This window comes from Pseudophryne corroboree, chromosome 6 (genome assembly GCF_028390025.1).
Source record: "Pseudophryne corroboree isolate aPseCor3 chromosome 6, aPseCor3.hap2, whole genome shotgun sequence".
In the NCBI taxonomy this organism is placed as follows: domain Eukaryota; kingdom Metazoa; phylum Chordata; class Amphibia; order Anura; family Myobatrachidae; genus Pseudophryne; species Pseudophryne corroboree.
This window is the reverse complement of record NC_086449.1, coordinates 3,787,687-3,807,569: the sequence shown is the minus strand read 5'-3', so window position 1 is coordinate 3,807,569 and position 19,883 is coordinate 3,787,687. Positions and strand designations below refer to the sequence as shown.

General features: G+C 48.1%; 1 protein-coding gene across 1 annotated transcript in view; it reads left to right on the top strand.

Moving 5' to 3' along the window:
• The window catches only part of LOC134934743 (E3 ubiquitin/ISG15 ligase TRIM25-like), a 91,508-nt gene extending 72,945 nt beyond the window's left edge, over positions 1-18,563 (top strand). The window contains exon 2 of the mRNA XM_063930106.1: positions 16,853-18,563. Within this exon, the coding sequence (XP_063786176.1) occupies positions 16,855-18,414 (1,560 nt within the window). The 5' untranslated portion in view covers positions 16,853-16,854 and the 3' untranslated portion in view covers positions 18,415-18,563. The remainder of the gene's footprint in view (positions 1-16,852) is intronic.
• Positions 18,564-19,883: the final 1,320 nt, after the last annotated feature.

The following is a 19,883-nucleotide window of genomic DNA, read 5'->3' as shown; positions in this document are numbered from 1 at the left end:
GACCGGAGGCGGGCCTGGGAGCTGATTAAGGACAGCCCTTACAGCTGGTCAGTAAGCCTGCCTTATTATTGACACTAACTGTAGCGGAAGGCCCAACCGACCTAGCCGGAGCGACCGGGGGGCAATATAGACTATAAATCTGTAAGCCTGATACCGCTGGTATGTGGAGCCTGGCGGTGACATTTGATGTACACTATACATAGTATAAGCATGGTCCAGCAAGCACCCTCCTCCTCCACCTCAATACAGACTGCACCTGGAGGGTAAGGGAGGAAAAGAAACGGAATTCACCCCAGAGAGGTATGAGGGAAAGCACCCCCTATATCTAGGTGTCTAGATTACCTAACTAACAAAGCAAGTACCGGGACCTTGGTTGGAGAGGGATTACAGGAGCTACATAGACTGCAGATACTGAGTGAGGAGAAAAAGGGAACGATAGTCCGAAGGTGTCCTATCCAAGGGTGGTGGATGGTTGGTGTCGAGTTGCCACCTTAAGGTAGCCCAGCCCCATCGAATAAAGAAGTGTCCTACTTGGAAAAGGGCGTGATTGGTGTATGGAAACCCTGCGCCTTAAGTAAGGGTGTGTTGACTATCGAATAAAGGTACTGTCAGTGTATGATATTTATAGTAATAGTGGCAAGATTACAGACTTTAAAGAGCGAGAGAGAGTAGGACCCGGCTCCATATAAGCCAGTCGAAACCCTCACTCAGGTGAAATAGGAAGAGACTGCTAGAGGCTGCCAGTACCCCCACTTTCTATCAGAGACTGAGGAGGTGTGACAACAGGGACGGTACCAGTCCTACCAACTGGTTGGACAATTGGAATTCAGAGGGTCGTAGCTCACACATAGTTCCATATGTCCATTGCAAAGTCACGACTACCGTCGCTGGTTGGACATAAGTACCAGATGGTAGTGAGTATATAGTATACCTTAAAGAGGAGCAGTCAACAGGGGACTGTTCAGGATAGGAGAATCCCAGATGTGACTACTTCAGGAGATAGACCGTAGAACCCCCGCATCCGAGTAACAAAGAGTCATCGGGAATATTACAAGCGAACCTACATTGCCTTCTACCAGTGACAATTTTAGGATCCAGCACAGTACTTTACTCTAACGTCCTAAGTGGATGCTGGGGACTCCGTAAGGACCATGGGGATTAGCGGCTCCGCAGGAGACTGGGCACAACTATAAAGAAAGCTTTTAGACTACTGGTGTGCACTGGCTCCTCCCACTATGACCCTCCTCCAGACCTCGGTTAGATTCTTGTGCCCGGCTGAGCTGGATGCACACTAGGGGCTCTCCTGAGCACCTAGAAAGAAAGTATATTTAGGTTTTTTATTTGCAGTGAGATCTGCTGGCAACAGACTCACTGCAGCGAGGGACTAAGGGGAGAAGAAGCGAACCTACCTAACAGGTGGTAGTTTGGGCTTCATAGGCTACTGGACACCATTAGCTCCAGAGGGATCGACCGCAGGACCCGACCTTGGTGTTCGTTCCCGGAGCAGCGCCGCCGTCCCCCTTACAGAGCCAGAAGCAGGAAGAAGGTCCGGAAAATCGGCGGCAGAAGACTTCGGTCTTCACCAAGGTAGCGCACAGCACTGCAGCTGTGCGCCATTGCTCCTCATGTACACCTCACACTTCGGTCACTGATGGGTGCAGGGCGCTGGGGGGGGGGGGGGGCGGGGGGGGGCCTGAGGGCAATAAATAACACCTTGGCTGGCAATTATACATCATATATAGTCCTAGAGGCTATATAGATGTAAAATTACCCCTGCCAGTATTACAGAAAAAGCGGGAGAAAGTCCGCCGAAAAGGGGGCGGGGCTTCTCCCTCAGCACACTGGTGCCATTTTTCCCTCACAGTTCCGCTGGAAGGAAGCTCCCTGGCTCTCCCCTGCAGTCTGAATACTACAGAAGGGTAAAAAAGAGAGGGGGGGGCACTAAATTTAGGCGCAGTATAGATATATATATACATATAATATATATAAAAAAGCAGCTATAGGGAAAACACTCATTGATAGTGGGATCCCAGTGTTATATAGCGCTCTGGTGTGTGCTGGCATACTCTCTCTCTGTCTCCCCAAAGGGCTTTGTGGGGTCCTGTCCTCTGTCAGAGCATTCCCTGTGTGTTTGCGGTGTGTCGGTACGGCTGTGTCGACATGTTTGAGGAGGCTTATGTGGAGGCGGAGCAGATGCCTGTAAATGTGATGTCACCCCCTGCGGGGTCGACACCTGAGTGGATGGTGCTGTGGAAGGAATTACGTGATAGTGTCGACTCCTTACATAAAAGGTTTGACGACATACCAAATGTGGGACAGCCGGCTTCTCAGCCTGTGCCTGCCCAGGCGTCTCAAAAACCATCAGGGGCTCTAAAACGCCCGCTACCTCAGATGGTTGACACAGATGTCGACACGGATACTGACTCCAGTGTCGACGACGAGGAGACTAATGTAACTTCCAGTAGGGCCACACGTTACATGATTGAGGCAATGAAAAATGTGTTGCACATTTCTGATGTTACCCCCGGTACCACAAAAAAGGGTATAATGTTTGGAGAGAAAAAACTACCAGTAGCTTTTCCTCCATCTGAAGAGTTAAATGAAGTGTGTGAAGAAGCGTGGGCTTCCCCTGATAAAAAGCTGGTAATTTCTAAGAGGTTACTAATGGCGTACCCTTTCCCGCCAGAGGATAGGTCACGCTGGGAAACATCCCCTAGGGTGGATAAAGCGCTCACACGCTTGTCAAAGAAGGTGGCACTACCGTCTCCGGATACGGCCGCCCTGAAGGTATCTGCTGATAGAAAGCAGGAGGCTATCCTGAAATCTATATATACACACACAGGTGTTATACTGAGACCGGCTATAGCTTCAGCCTGGATGTGCAGTGCTGCTGCTGCATGGTCAGATTCCCTGTCAGAAAATATAGATACCCTAGACAGGGACACTATTCTGCTAACCATAGAGCATATAAAAGACTCAGTCTTATACATGAGAGATGCACAGAGGGATATTTGCCGGCTGGCATCCAAAATTATTGCAATGTCCATTTCTGCCAGGAGAGGGTTATGGACTCGGCAGTGGACAGGTGATGCAGACTCCAAACGACACATGGAAGTTCTGCCTTATAAGGGTGAGGAATTGTTCGGGGATAGTCTCTCGGACCTCGTTTTCACAGCAACAGCTGGGAAGTCTACATTTTTACCCCATGTTCCCTCACAACCAAAGAAAGCACCGTATTATCAGGTACAGTCCTTTCGGCCCAATAGGGGCAAGCGGGTTAAAGGCGCGTCCTTTCTGCTCAGAGGCAGAGGTAGAGGGAAAAAGCTGCAGCATACAGCCAGTTCCCAGGAGCAAAAGTCCTCCCCCGCTTCCTCTAAGTCCACAGCATGACGCTGGGGCTCCACAGGCGGAGCCAGGTACGGTGGGGGCCCGTCTCAAAAATTTCAGCAATCAGTGGGCTCGCTCACGTGTGGATCCCTGGATCCTTCAAGTAGTATCTCAGGGGTACAAACTGGAATTTGAGACGTCTCCCCCCCGCCGTTTCCTCAAATCTGCCTTGCCAACCACTCCCTCAGGCAGGGAGGCAGTGTTACAGGCAATTCAAAAGCTGTATTCACAACAAGTGATAGTAAAGGTGCCCCTACTTCAACAAGGAAGGGGTTACTATTCCACAATGTTTGTGGTACCGAAACCGGACGGTTCGGTGAGACCCATTTTAAATTTGAAATCCTTGAACACATATATAAAAAAATTCAAGTTCAAGATGGAATCGCTCAGGGCGGTTTCATGCAAGCCTGGACAAGGGGGATTACATGGTATCGCTGGACATCAAGGATGCTTACCTACATGTCCCCATTTACCATCCTCACCAGGAGTACCTCAGGTTTGTGGTACAAGATTGTCATTACCAATTCCAGACGTTGCCGTTCGGTCTCTCCACGGCTCCGAGGGTCTTTACCAAGGTAATGGCGGAAATGATGATACTCCTTCGAAGGAAGGGAGTTTTAATTATCCCGTACTTGGACGATCTCCTGATAAAGGCGAGGTCCAGAGAGCAGTTGTTGGTAGGGGTAGCACTATCTCGGGAAGTGCTACAACAGCACGGCTGGATTCTAAACATTCCAAAGTCACAGCTGGTCCCTACGACACGCCTGCTGTTCCTAGGGATGGTTCTGGACACAGAACAGAGAAAAGTGTTTCTCCCGGAGGAAAAGGCCAAGGAGCTGTCATCTCTAGTCAGAGGCCTCCTAAAACCAAAACAGGTGTCGGTGCATCACTGCACGCGGATCCTGGGAAAAATGGTAGCTTCCTACGAAGCGATTCCATTCGGCAGGTTTCATGCAAGAACCTTTCAGTGGGACCTGTTGGACAAGTGGTCCGGATCGCATCTTCAGATGCATCGTCTGATAACCCTGTCTCCGAGGACAAGGGTGTCTCTGCTGTGGTGGCTGCAGAGTGCTCATCTTCAAGAGGGCCGCAGATTCGGCATACAGGACTAGGTCCTGGTGACCACGGATGCTAGCCTTCGAGGCTGGGGAGCAGTCACACAGGGAAGAAACTTCCAAGGACTATGGTCAAGTCAGGAGACTTCCCTGCACATAAATATTCTGGAACTAAGGGCCATTTACAATGCCCTAAGTCAGGCAAAACCCCTGCTTCAAAACCAGCCGGTACTGATCCAGTCAGACAACATCACGGCGGTCGCCCATGTAAATCGACAGGGCGGCACGAGAAGCAGGACGGCGATGGCAGAAGCCACAAGGATTCTCCGATGGGCGGAAAATCACGTGTTAGCACTGTCAGCAGTGTTCATTCCGGGAGTGGACAACTGGGAAGCAGACTTCCTCAGCAGACACGACCTCCACCCGGGAGAGTGGGGACTTCATCCAGAAGTCTTTCAAATGATTGTGAACCAGTGGGAAAAACCACAGGTGGACATGATGGCGTCCCGCCTAAGCAAAAAGCTAGAAAAATATTGCGCCAGGTCGAGAGACCCGCAGGCGATAGCTGTGGACGCTCTGGTAACACCGTGGGTGTACCGATCGGTTTATGTGTTCCCTCCTCTTCCTCTCATACCAAAGGTACTGAGGATAATAAGGAGAAGAGGAGTAAGAACTATACTCATTGTTCCGGATTGGCCAAGAAGAGCGTGGTATCCGGAACTTCAAGAAATGAGGTCAGAGGACCCATGGCCTCTACCGCTCAGACAAGACCTGCTGCAGCAGGGGCCCTGTCTGTTCCAAGACTTACCGCGGCTGCGTTTGACGGCATGGCGGTTGAACACCGGATCCTGAAGGAAAAGGGCATTCCGGAGGAAGTCATTCCTATGCTGATAAAAGCTAGGAAAGAAGTAACCGCAAACCATTATCACCGCATATGGCGAAAATATGTTGCGTGGTGTGAGGCCAGGAAGGCTCCAACGGAAGAATTTCAGCTGGGCCGGTTCCTGCACTTCCTACAGTCAGGGGTGACTATGGGCCTTAAATTGGGTTCCATTAAGGTCCAGATTTCGGCTCTATCGATTTTCTTCCAGAGAGAATTGGCTTCACTACCTGAAGTTCAGACTTTTGTTAAGGGAGTGCTGCATATTCAGCCCCCTTTTGTGCCTCCAGTGGCACCTTGGGATCTCAACGTGGTACCTTGGGATCTCAACGTGGTGTTGGATTTCCTAAAGTCACATTGGTTTAAGCCACTGAAAACCGTGGATTTGAAATATCTCGCGTGGAAAGTGGTCATGTTGTTGGCCTTGGCTTCTGCCAGGCGTGTTTCAGAATTGGCGGCTTTGTCATGTAAAAGCCCTTATCTGATTTTCCATATGGATAGGGCAGAATTGAGGACTCGTCCCCAGTTTCTCCCCAAAGTGGTATCAGCTTTTCATCTGAACCAACCTATCGTGGTGCCTGCGGCTACAAATGACTTGGAGGCTTCCAAGTCGTTAGATGTAGTCAGGGCCCTAAAAATGTATGTTTCCAGGACAGCTGGAGTCAGGAAGACTGACTCGCTCTTTATCCTGTATGCGCCCAACAAGTTGGGTGCACCTGCTTCTAAGCAGACTATTGCTCGCTGGATCTGTAGTACGATTCAGCTTGCACAGTCTGCGGCTGGACTGTCGCATCCTAAATCGGTGAAAGCCCATTCCACAAGGAAAGTGGGCTCTTCTTGGGCGGCTGCCCGAGGGGTCTCGGCTCTTCAACTTTGCCGAGCTGCAACTTGGTCAGGGGCAAACACGTTTGCAAAATTCTACAAATTTGATACCCTGGCTGAGGAGGACCTTGAGTTCTCTCATTCGGTGCTGCAGTCATCCGCACTCTCCCGCCCGTTTGGGAGCTTTGGTATAATCCCCATGGTCCTTACGGAGTCCCCAGCATCCACTTAGGACGTTAGAGAAAATAAGAATTTACTCACCGGTAATTCTATTTCTCATAGTCCGTAGTGGATGCTGGGCGCCCATCCCAAGTGCGGATTGTCTGCAATACTTGTATATAGTTATTGCTTAACTAAAGGGTTATTGTTGAGCTATCTGTTGAGAGGCTCAGTTGTTATCATGCTGTTAACTGGGTATTGTATCACGAGTTTTCTCTATCGTCCTAGTGGATGCTGGGGTTCCTGAAAGGACCATGGGGAATAGCGGCTCCGCAGGAGACAGGGCACAAAAGTAAAGCTTTCCGATCAGGTGGTGTGCACTGGCTCCTCCCCCTATGACCCTCCTCCAAGCCAGTTAGATTTTTGTGCCCGGCCGAGAAGGGTGCAATCTAGGTGGCTCTCCTAAAGAGCTGCTTAGAAAAGTTTAGCTTAGGTTTTTTATTTTACAGTGAGTCCTGCTGGCAACAGGATCACTGCAACGAGGGACTTAGGGGAGAAGAAGTGAACTCACCTGCGTGCAGGATGGATTGGCTTCTTTGGCTACTGGACATTAGCTCCAGAGGGACGATCACAGGTACAGCCTGGATGGTCACCGGAGCCTTGCCGCCGGCCCCCTTGCAGATGCTGAAGTAAGAAGAGGTCCAGAATCGGCGGCAGAAGACTCCTCAGTCTTCTAAAGGTAGCGCACAGCACTGCAGCTGTGCGCCATTTTCCTCTCAGCACACTTCACACGGCAGTCACTGAGGGTGCAGGGCGCTGGGAGGGGGGCGCCCTGGGAGGCAAATGAATACCTAGTTTGACTAAAAATACCTCACATATAGCCTCCGGAGGCTATATGGAGATATTTAACCCCTGCCAGAATCCGTTAAGAGCGGGAGACGAGGCCGCCGAAAAAGGGGCGGGGCCTATCTCCTCAGCACACAGCGCCATTTTCCCTCACAGAAAGGCTGGAGGGAAGGCTCCCAGGCTCTCCCCTGCACTGCACTACAGAAACAGGGTTAAAACAGAGAGGGGGGGCACTAATTTGGCGATATGCTTATATATATTAAGATGCTATAAGGGAAAACACTTATAAAAGGTTGTCCCTATATAATTATAGCGTTTTTGGTGTGTGCTGGCAAACTCTCCCTCTGTCTCTCCAAAGGGCTAGTGGGTCCTGTCCTCTATCAGAGCATTCCCTGTGTGTGTGTGCTGTGTGTCGGTACGTGTGTGTCGACATGTAGGAGGACGATGTTGGTGAGGAGGCGGAGCAATTGCCTGTAATGGTGATGTCACTCTCTAGGGAGTCGACACCGGAATGGATGGCTTATTTAGGAAATTACGTGATAATGTCAACACGCTGCAAGGTCGGTTGACGACATGAGACGGCCGACAAACAATTAGTACCGGTCCAGACGTCTCAAAAACACCGTCAGGGGTTTTAAAACGCCCGTTTACTTTAGTCGGTCGACACAGACAGGGACACTGAATCCAGTGTCGACGGTGAATAAACAAACGTATTCCTTATTAGGGCCACACGTTAAAGGCAATGAAGGAGGTGTTACATATTTCTGATACTACAAGTACCACAAAAGAGGGTATTATGTGGGATGTGAAAAAACTACCGTAGTTTTTCCTGAATCAGATAAATTAAATAAAGTGTGTGATGATGCGTGGGTTCCCCCCGATAGAAAATTATGGGCGGTATACCCTTTCCCGCCAGAAGTTAGGGCGCGTTGGGAAACACCCCTTAAGGTGGATAAGGCGCTCACACGCTTATCAAAACAAGTGGCGGTACCGTCTATAGATAGGGCCGTCCTCAAGGACCAGCTGACAGGAGGCTGGAAAATATCATAAAAAGTATATACACACATACTGGTGTTATACTGCGACCAGAGATCGCCTCAGCCTGGATGTGCAGAGCTGGGGTGGCTTGGTCGGATTCCCTGACTAAAAATATTGATACCCTTGACAGGGACAGTATTTTATTGACTATAGAGCATTTAAAGGATGCATTTCTATATATGCGAGATGCACAGAGGAATATTTGCACTCTGGCATCATGAGTAAATGCGATGTCCATAACTGCCAGAAGATGTTATGGACACGACAGTGGTCAGGTGATGCAGATTCCAAACGGCACAAAGGTGTATTGCCGTATAAAGGAAGAGGAGTTATTTGGGGTCGGTCCATCGGACCTGGTGGCCACGGCAACTGCTGGAAAATCCACCGTTTTTTACCCTAAGTCACATCTCTGCAGAAAAAGACACCGTCTTTTCAGCCTCAGTCCTCTCGTCCCTATAAGATCATATCTGCCCAGGGATAGAGGAAAGGGGAGAAGACTGCAGCAGGCAGCCCATTCCCAGGAACAGAAGCGTTCCACCGCTTCTGACAAGTTCTCAGCATGGCGCTGAGACCGTACAGGACCCCTGGATACTACAAGTAGTATCCCGGGGGTACAGATTGGAATGTCGAGACGTTTCCCCTTCGCAGGCTCCTGAAGTCTGCTTTACCAAGGTCTCCCTCCGACAAGGAGGCAGTATGGGAAAAAATTCACAAGCTGTATTCCCAGCAGGTGATAATTAAATTACCCCTCCTACTACAAGAAAAGGGGTATTATTCCACACTATATTGTGGTACTGAAGCCAGATGGCTAGGTGAGACTTATTCTAAAAAATTTTTTTTGAACACTTACAAAGGTTCAAATCAAGATGGAGTCACTCAGAGCAGTGATAACGAACCAGGAAGAAGGGGACTATATAGTGTCCCGGGACATCAGGGATGCTTACCTCTATGTCCCAAATTTGCCCTTCTCACTAAGGGTACCTCAGGTTCGTGGTGCAGAACTGTCACTATCAGTTTCAGACGCTGCCGTTTGGATTGTCCACGGCACCCCGGGTCTTTACCAAGGTAATGGCCGAAATGATGATTCTTCTTCGAAGAAAAGGCGTCTTAATTATCCCTTACTTGGACGATCTCCTGATAAGGGCATAATCCAGGGAACTGTTGGAGGTCGGAGTAGCACTATCTCGGATACTGCTACAACAGCACGGGTGGATTCTAAATATTCCAAAATCGCAGCTGATCCCGACGACACGTCTGCTGTGCCTAGGGATGATTCTGGACACAGTCCAGAAAAAGGTGTTTCTCCCGGAAGAGAAAGCCAGGGAGTTATCCGAGCTAGTCAGGAACCTCCTAAAAACAGTGCATCATTGCACAAGGGTCCTGGTAAAAATGGTGGCTTCCTACGAAGCAATTCCATTCGGCAGATTTCACGCAAGAACTTTTCAGTGGGATCTGCTGGACAAATGGTCCGGATCGCATCTTCAGATGCATCAGCGGATAACCTTATATCCAAGGACAAGGGTGTCTCTCCTGTGGTAGTTATAGAGTGCTCATCTTCTAGAGGGCCGCAGATTCGGCATTCAGGATTGGATGCTGGTGACCACGGAGCCCAGCCCGAGAGGCTGGGGAGCAGTCACACAAGGAAAAAATTTCCAGGGAGTGTGATCAAGTCTGGAGACTTTTCTCCACATAAATATACTGGAGCTAAGGGTAAATTTATAATGCTCTAAGCTTAGCAAAACCTCTGCTTCAAGGTCAGCCGGTATTGATCCAGTGGGAAAAACATCACGGCAGTCGCCCACGTAAACAGACAGGGCGACACAAGAAGCAGGAGGGCAATGGCAAAAACTGCAAGGACTTTTCGCTGGGCGGAAAATCATGTGATAGCACTGTCAGCAGTGTTTCATCCCGGGAATGGAAACTGGGAAGCAGACTTCCTCAGCAGGCACGACCTCCACCCGGGAGTGTGGAAACTTCATCGGGAAGTTTTTTTTTTCCACATGATTGTAAACCGTTGGGAAATACCAAAGGTGGACATGATGGCGTCCCGTCTGAACAAAAAACGGGACAGGTATTGCGCCAGGTCAAGAGACCCTCAGGCAATAGCTGTGGACGTTCTGGTAACACCGTGGGTGTACCAGTCGGTGTATGTGTTCCCTCCTCTGCTTCTCATACCTAAGGTGCTGAGAATTATAAGACGTAGAGGAGTAAGAACTATACTCATGGCTCCGGATTGGCCAAGAAGGACTTGGTACCCGGAACTTCAAGAGATGCTTACAGAGGTCTTATGGCCTCTGCCGCTAAGAAGGGACTTGCTTCAGCAAGTACCATGTCTGTTCCAAGACTTACCGCAGCTGCGTTTGTCGGCATGGCGGTGGAAAGCCGGATCCTAAGGGAAAAAGGCATTCCGGAAGAGGTCATTCCTACCCTGGTCAAAGCCAGAAAGGAGGTGACCGCACAACATTATCACCAAATGTGGCGAAAATATGTTGCGTGGTGTGAGGCCAGGAAGGCCCCACAAAGAAATTTCAACTCGGTCGTTTCCTGCATTTCCTGCAAACAGGAGTGTCTATGGGCCTCAAATTGGGGTCCATTATGGTTCAAATTTCGGCCCTGTCGATTTTCTTCCAGAAAGAATTGGCTTCAGTTCTTGAAGTCCAGAAGTTTGTCAAGGGAGTATTGCATATACAACCCTCTTTTGTGCCTCCAGTGGCACTGTGGGATCTCAACGTAGTTCTGGGATTCCTCAAAATCACATTGGTTTACAACCAGTCAAATCTGTGGATTTGAAGCATCTCACTTGAAAAGTGACCATGCTCTTGGCCCTGGCCTGGACCAGGCGAGTGTCAAATTGGTGGTTTTTTCTCAAAAAAGCCCATATCTGTTTGTCCATTCGGACAGGGCAGAGCTGCGGACTCGTCCCCAGTTCTCTCCCTAAGGTGGTGTCAGTGTTTCACCTGAACCAGCTTATTGTGGTGCCTTGCACCTACTAGGGACTTGGAGGACTCCAAGTTGCTAGATGTTGTCAGGGCCCTGAAAATATGTTCCAGGACGGCTGTAGTCAGGGAAACTGACTTGCTGTTATCCTGTATGCACCCAACAAACTGGGTGCTCTTGCTTCTAAGCAGACTATTGCTAGTTGGATGTGTAATACAATTCAGCTTGCACATTCTGTGGCAGGCCTGCCACAGCCAAAATATGTAAAGGCCCATTCCACAAGGAAGGTGGGCTCATCTTGGGCGGCTGCCCGAGGGGTCTCGGCTTTACAACTTTGCCGAGCAGCTACTTGGTCAGGGGCAAACACGTTTGCTAAATTCTACAAATTTGATACCCTGGCTAAGGAGGACCTGGAGTTCTCTCATTCGGTGCTGCAGAGTCATCCGCACTCTCCCGCCCGTTTGGGAGCTTTGGTATAATCCCCATGGTCCTTTCAGGAACCCCAGCATCCACTAGGACGATAGAGAAAATAAGAATTTACTTACCGATAATTCTATTTCTCGGAGTCCGTAGTGGATGCTGGGCGCCCATCCCAAGTGCGGATTATCTGCAATACTTGTACATAGTTACAAAAATCGGGTTATTATTGTTGTGAGCCATCTTTTCAGAGGCTCCGCTGTTATCATACTGTTAACTGGGTTTAGATCACAAGTTGTACGGTGTGATTGGTGTGGCTGGTGTGAGTCTTACCCGGGATTCAAAATTCCTCCCTTATTGTGTACGCTCGTCCGGGCACAGTACCTAACTGGCTTGGAGGAGGGTCATAGGGGGAGGAGCCAGTGCACACCACCTGATCGGAAAGCTTTACTTTTGTGCCCTGTCTCCTGCGGAGCCGCTATTCCCCATGGTCCTTTCAGGAACCCCAGCATCCACTACGGACTCCGAGAAATAGAATTATCGGTAAGTAAATTCTTATTATATGGTGTGATTGGTGTGGCTGGTATGAGTCTTACCCGGGATTCAAAATCCTTCCTAATTGTGTCAGCTCTTCCGGGCACAGTATCCTAACTGAGGTCTGGAGGAGGGTCTTAGTGGGAGGAGCCAGTGCACACCAGTAGTCTAAAAGCTTTCTTTATAGTTGTGCCCAGTCTCCTGCGGAGCCGCTAATCCCCATGGTCCTTACGGAGTCCCCAGCATACACTACGGACTATGAGAAATAGAATTACCGGTGAGTAAATTCTTATTATTTACCCTTTTCGGAAGGATACCGACAGCATCCGCCCATCTTTACACACTTTTAAATATAATAAACTTTAGTTGACGTGGCCACAGATAACTGCAGTTTACAACGAACCAGGTATTGTCAGGTTTAGTCTGCGCAGAAGGTAATTTAACAAACCCCGGGTCCATGGTTGTATTAACTATGGCTATGGTTAACTATTATTTGTAATGCATGCTAAAATATTGTAAAGAAGAGTTATAGTGGTTTTCACACAGTATACCCGTATATGGGCTGTCTATGGAGGAATGGTACTGTTTAAACCCCCATTATTTATTTAAGTTATATCCTTACTAATATATATATATATATATATATATATATATAGCAACTTTACTTACCTACTGTAGTTGGTTGTTTCTGTCGTGGGAGGGAGACCTTGAATGGAAACCTAAAGAGAAGAGAAAATGACGACGTCCTATAACAGGAGGATTCAGGTGAGGAAAGCTTCTCTATGTTATACCCATTATATACATTTCTCAATTCTAAGTGAGTTGGACATTACATTATAACCATCTACACTCAATATCCTCAATTGGAACGGCTTACCCAAGCAAGCCAGAGTGTGTATCCGCTTGGGTGGAGGCACGCCTGCTGAAAGAGAAGGCTTGCCTGGAGCGGTAGGGCTACACAAGAACGAGTCAATCATCCCATACTTGGACGATCTCCTCATAAAAGTGAGATCCAGGTGGAAACTAGTGCAGAACATTGCACTTTCCCTGCCGGTGCTTCAACAGCACGGTTGGATCATAAACATTCCAAAATCACTATTGGAACCCACAATGAGGTTATCATTTCTGGGAATGACATTGGACACGGAAGCACAGAAAGTATTCCTACCGGTGGAAAGGTTCCTGGGATCCAGAGAATGGTCAAACAAGTTTTGAAACCAGCATGCATATCGATTCATCAGTACATCCGCCTGCTGGGGAAGATGGTAGCGGCCTACGAGGCTCTACAATTTGGCCGATTCCACGCCAGGGTGTTCCAATAGGAGCTACTGGACAAGTGGTCAGGATCGTACCTACACATGCACGTGAGGATTATCCTGTCAACAAAATCCAGAATTTCACTCTTGTGGTGGCTTCAAAGTTCTCACCTCCTGGAGGGATGCAGGTTCGCGATTCAGACTTGGATCCTGGTGACCACAGATGCAAGCCTCAGAGTTTGGGGAGCAGTTACGCAAGGGGAAAGCTTACAAGGACTATGGTCAAGTCAAGAAGTACTCCTTCACATAAACATTCTGGAATTGAGAGTGGTGTACAACAGCCTTCATCAAGCGGCACACCTTCTTCAAGGTCGTCCCATACAGATCCAGTCAGACAATGTAACGGCAGTCGCTTACATAAACCGCCAGGACGGAACAAAAAGCAGAGCGGCAATGGCAGAGGTGACAAAATACTCCTCTGGGCAGAAAGACATGCAAATGCTCTGTCGGCAATTTTCATTCCGGGAGTGGACAACTGGGAAGCGGACTTCCTCAGCGGACACGATCTCCATCCAGGAGAATGGGGCCTCCACCCAGAAGTCTTTGCAGAGGTAGCAGATCATTGGGGCGTTCCTCAAGTAGATATGATGGCATCACGTCTCAACAAGAAGCTTCAGAAATATTGTTTCAGGTCGAGAGACCCACAAGCAATAGCAGTAGATGCCCTGGTGACCCAGTGGGTGTTTCAGTTGGTGTATCCGTTTCCTCTACTTCCACTAATACCAAAAGTTCTCAAGATCATCAGAAGAACAAGGGTTCGAGCAATTCTCATTGCTCCAGACTGGCCACGGAGGGCTTGGTATCCAGATCAGGAGTTATTACTGGAAGATCCTCTTCGCGAGGACCTGCTTCAGCAGGGGCCGTTAGTTTATCAAGACTTACTGTGGCTACGTTTGACGGCATGGCTGTTGAGCGCCAGATACTTGCTCGTAAGGGTATTCCCAATGAAGTAATTCCCACACTTATTCTGGCCAGGAAAGGGGTAACGTCCAAACATTACCATCGTATTTGGAGAAAATATGTATCTTGGTGTGAATCCAAAAAGTCTCCTGTGGTGGAGTTTCAATTAGGATGTCTTTTCCTATTTGTACAGGTGGGTGTGGATGCTGGCTTGAGATTAGGGTCTATCAAGGTCCAAATTTCGGCCTTGTTCATTTTCTTTCAATAACAGTTGGCTTCCCTTCCTGAGGTCCAGACGTTCGTGAAGGGGGTTCTGCACATCCAACCTCCCTTTGTGCCTCCTGCGGCGCCATGGGATCTTAATGTGGTGTTGCAGTTCCTTAAATCGGAATGGTTTGAGCCTCTACAAGAGGTGGAATTGAAGTTTCTCACTTGGAAAGTGGTCATGCTGTTGGCCTTGGCCTCAGGCAGCTGAGTTTCTGAATTAGGGGCTCTGTCACATGAGTCGTTATTTGATTTTTCATGAAGATAGAGCTGAACTGCGGACGCGTCTGCATTTTCTTCCAAAGGTTGTGTCTTTTTTCCATATTAACCAACCTGTGGTGGTGCCAGTGGCTTCTGACACCTCAGCCGTTTCAAAGTCCTTGGATGTCGTCAGAGCGTTGAGGACTTATGTTGCTAGAATGGCTCGGATAAGGAAAACAGAATCTTTGTTTGTCCTCTATGATCCCAACAAGATTGGGGGTCCTGCTTCTAAGCAGACTATTGCGCGCTGGGTCAGAGGTACCATTCAGCACGCTTATTCCACGGCAGGATTGCCGTTACAGAGTTCGGTAAAGGCCCACTCTACAAGGAAAGTGGGTTCTTCCTGGGCGGCTGCCCGGGGTGTCTCGGCATTGTAAATTTGCCGAGCAGCTACTTGGTCAGGGGCAAACACGTTTGCTAAGTTTGACAAGTTTGACACCTTGGCTGGTGACGACCTTCAGTTTGGTCAGTCAGTTCTACAGGAACATTCGCACTTTCCCGCCCGTACTGGGAACTTTGGTACATCCCCATGGTATTAAAATGGACCCCAGCATCCTCTAGGACGTAAGAGAAAATAGGATTTTAATTACCTACCGGTAAATCCTTTTCTCGTAGTTCGTAGCGGATGCTGGGTTCCCGCCCGCCCAGTGCTAATTTTTCCTGCAGAATTAAGTTTTGTCTTTTTACACAGGTTCTCATGTGTTAAGATGTTCACAGCTGTTGTGTTATGCATGCATGTTAGCATGGGTTATGTTGAAGGCCATGTTAGGCGGCATGTTTTGTATGGTGTGAGCTGGTGTGAATCTCGCCACTAGTTTAATGTAAATTCTCTCGAAGTCGTCCGTCTCCTCTGGCACAGTTCTTATACTGAGGTCTGGAGGAGGGGCATAGAGGGAGGAGCCAGTTCACACTGTTCAAAAGTCTTAAAGTGCCAAAGACTCCTGCGGAACAGTCTATACCCCATGGTACTAAAATGGACCCCAGCATCCTCTATGTAGTATGAGAAAAGGATTTAGCGGTAGGTAATTAAAATCCTATTTATGCACTTTTGATTGGTTAATGGACCTAGGGTGTGCTTACCACCTGTGGTTCTGTTAGTACTGGATAAAAATGAGGGCCTTTGAGCCCTAAATGTGTGTATCCTCTGTACATCTAGAGAGGATTGTACTTCTGAAGAATATCTGTATACCGTGATTGCCCCAAGCACCTTCACCAAAGGGACTTTTCTTTCTAAAGACATTGGGCAATAAACATCTTGTCTTAAGATGCCTGTATCCTGTGACCAACAGAATAGCGCAATATGCTATGCCATTATCTGGCTGTTCTGGATTCAGCCCATTGTCCCCAAGCTGAAACCATTTGCCAGGTACTCAGTGCAGACTGGTCCATAGTGAGGGACTAGTGGGAATTAGACCATGCTAACCAGAAGTTTTGCTGCAGCGTGTCCACACATACCCAGAAGTAGGCGGTTACAGGTGCCGGTCATCGGAGCCTTTTGTGTAATCAGCAGTTTCACGTGTCTGTGCTGTGTAGGAGCCTGGTGGTGGCAGCGAGTTACCAACCATGTGATGTCATAGTCACAGAAGAGGGGCCTGGGAGCAGGGATCTTAATGAAAGGTGTGTCCTAGATGTGCTGTACATTTGTCCAGGTTGCAGGAAACTGTTCAAAGCACCCAGGAATCCATATACATGTGCCACTGGGGCTGGGGTGGTTGTACCCTGAGCAAGACTGGTCACACACCCATAGTTATTGCACAAGGCGTATCCGCGCACACTCAGCATGTTGGTGCTGCTTTTTGTCAGCACATAGCATACACAGTGACCCTGATGGGCTATTACCATACCACCCCAGTATTTGGACCTACCTGAACTCTTAGCAACCCTGTATCTGATGTCCTTTTATATGTGTCCCTTATGTTACACATACTGACTTCTATAAACTAAGTGACAGCTCAGCCTCGCCCTGTGTGCAGAATGTGACCTCACTGGTATCTGAGTCTGAGACTAACGCTTTCATTTCTCTCTCCTGCTGCCAGGAATGGCGTCTGCTGATCTGAGACAGGAGCTGGACTGTTCCATCTGCCTGACAATTTATACAGATCCTGTAACCCTGAGATGTGGCCACAACTTCTGCCGGGGCTGTATTGCTGGTGCGCTGAATGCAGAGGAGGGGTCTGGAGCTTATACCTGTCCTGAGTGCAGAGAAGAGTTTCAGGAGCGTCCTGCTCTGATACGGAACATAACTCTATGTAACATAGTGGGGAGGTTCTGGTCTACTCTGCCAGATCAGCAGGAGACTGGGATCATCTGCTCTTACTGTATTCACTCTCTTGTACCTGCTGCTAAATCCTGTCTGATGTGTGAGGCTCATCTGTGTGATAATCACCTGAGGCTACACAGCAAGTCACCAGAACACGTCTTATCTGATCCCACCACTGTCCTGCGGAAGAGGAAATGCTCCGTCCATAACAGGATCCTGGAGTATTACTGCACTGAGGATGAGGTCTGTATCTGTGAGTCCTGTTGTCTGATTGGGGAACACAGAGGACACGAGCTGGAGTCACTGGATGAGGCCTCTGAGAAGAGGAAGGTGAAGCTGAGACATGTTCTACAGAAACTGCGCACAAAGAGAGCGGCTGCTGAGAAAAAAATCCGGAGTCTGCAGGAGCACAGGAGAGAAAATAAGGAAAAAGCAGCAGGTGTAACAGAGAGAGTCAATGCCCTGTTTAGAGACATCAGGAGAGAGCTGGAAGACCTGGAGAAAGAAGTCTTAAGTTATATCTCCAGGCAGGAAGAGCGAGCTTCACTCTCTGTTTCTGATCTGATCCGGAAGCTGGAAATAAAGAAGGAAGAGCTGTCCAGGAAGATGTGTCACATTGAGGATCTGTGTAATGTGTCTGATCCAGTGACTGTCATACAGGAACCAGACACAGGGGACGTGTGTGATACTGAGGACAATAAGAGACGTCATACAGAGGTCCATTATGGAGTATATTTGGATGTGGATCACATCTTGGGGGCATTACACATAATGTCAAATATGATAACAAGTGCAAAAAATAGGGTCTATATGGAGGAAGATACAGACATGGTCTTGGATAGAACCACAGCTGGTTTTAATATACTTGTATCAGGTGATGGGAAATCTGCATGGGTAGAACAAAATAGATTTCAATATCAGATCATAAGCACCAGGGGATTCACTTCAGGGCGACATTGCTGGGATGCAGAGATCCGTAATACATCGAACTGGAGGGTGGGGATGTGTTACCCCACTATAGAGCGGAAAGGACGTCAGTCATACATAGGAGAGAATAATGAGTCTTGGTGTTTGCATCGGCACAATTATCGGTACTCAGTGATGCATGATGGTATAGAGATCAGTTTACCTGAGTTTACCCTCTGTGAGCGAGTGAGGATAGTTGTGGATTACGATGCAGGACAGCTGTCATTTTATTCTGTTTATTTCTCCTCCACCAGACACTTGCACACCTTCAACACCACCTTCACCGCGCCCCTTCATGCAGCATTATGGCTATTGAAAGGGAATATAACTATATCTAGGGTAAAGTCAGGAGCAGAGATAGATGATGTGTAGGCTTACATTCATTTCTTTAGCCCAAACTGGGACCTTTGTAAGGTTTGGAAAAGCAGGATGTGCGGGATTACGTGCAAGTCTAGCCAGATTTTCATTTACAGTGTCTGTTCAAATATAACATGTTCAAATAGAACTATTGATGTATTAAAGAAAACAATCTTAATTAAAAAACAAAATATAACTAAAAGTTAAGTTAATAACAGAACATTTGTTCAACTGAGTTTATATACTGAACAGTTTTCTTTTTATAGTTATATTGTATGTTGGCAGTCTGATGATTAAAGAACTCCAAACCCCTCTACACCGGAGTGTTGCTTTATTCCTGCAATAGGGGTGAGGTTACCCCGCATTAGTAATGGTCCTTTCTCAGAAGATGCCCCCTACTTTACACTGACTATATAAGTATTAGATTGGTGTGTTTGGTGGAAAACCCTCAGCCAATAATCACTAGTAGGCACCAATTACATTAAGGAGTCTTATATCTCCATACATCTATATAGGGAGGGGCACTGGACTGCACACCTTAACTACATGTAATGAGAGGCGCTACCTTGCTGAGACACTTGGGTAGATATTCAATTACCCTGACTTGTTGGGTGTGTAAATGTCGATTTACATACAGGACTAAAAGCAACACTTTAAAAACACATTAAATACACTTTAAAATGGAGCCGCTGTGATCAAATTTTATCCTACGTACTTTTTACACCGTTAGCATACAAAGCCCCGTACCGTGTACATACTTTGCATACAAATGCCACGCTGGCTGTACAAAGTACACGCAGCGCGTACACACCCAAAGACACTCCGTGAGCACTTAGCAGCTACACGTGTGACTGAAATACACTTATAACCTTAGCAGGGAAAAGAGACATGACACCAGATTGTATTTAAGATGCTGAGTTCCGACACACCAACATATAATTGCTGAAAGGGGGTTACAATACAATACAATAGAAAAATGGCTACAGTCAATGGTACATACGTTTTGGTTTCGCCTGCACTTCCGGGTCCGGTCCTCAGTCATCAAGGTAGATGACCTTCAGAGTCTGTGTGGAACCGGGCATGCAGCTGGCTTTTTATACAATAGTCCAAAACCTAACACAATGGAAACTGTAATCTCTTTGTCCATTGGACACAGAGATGGTCATTTACAGTACAGGAGAGGTCATAGGTCAGTTTGACTATGTGGGCGATGTCTGTTCCAGGTGCACTTGCAGATGGTCTCCTCTGGGTTCTCGCTGCATACCAAGTGTACAGTAAACACAGTTTCTCTGACATCCTAGTGGATGCTGGGAACTCTGTAAGGACCATGGAGAATAGCGGCTCCGCAGGAGACTGGGCACAACTAAAGAAAGCTTTAGGTCACCTGGTGTGCACTGGCTCCTCCCACTATGACCCTCCTCCAAGCCTCAGATTTTTGTGCCCGGCCGAGCTGGATGCACACTAGGGGCTCTACTGAGCTCCTA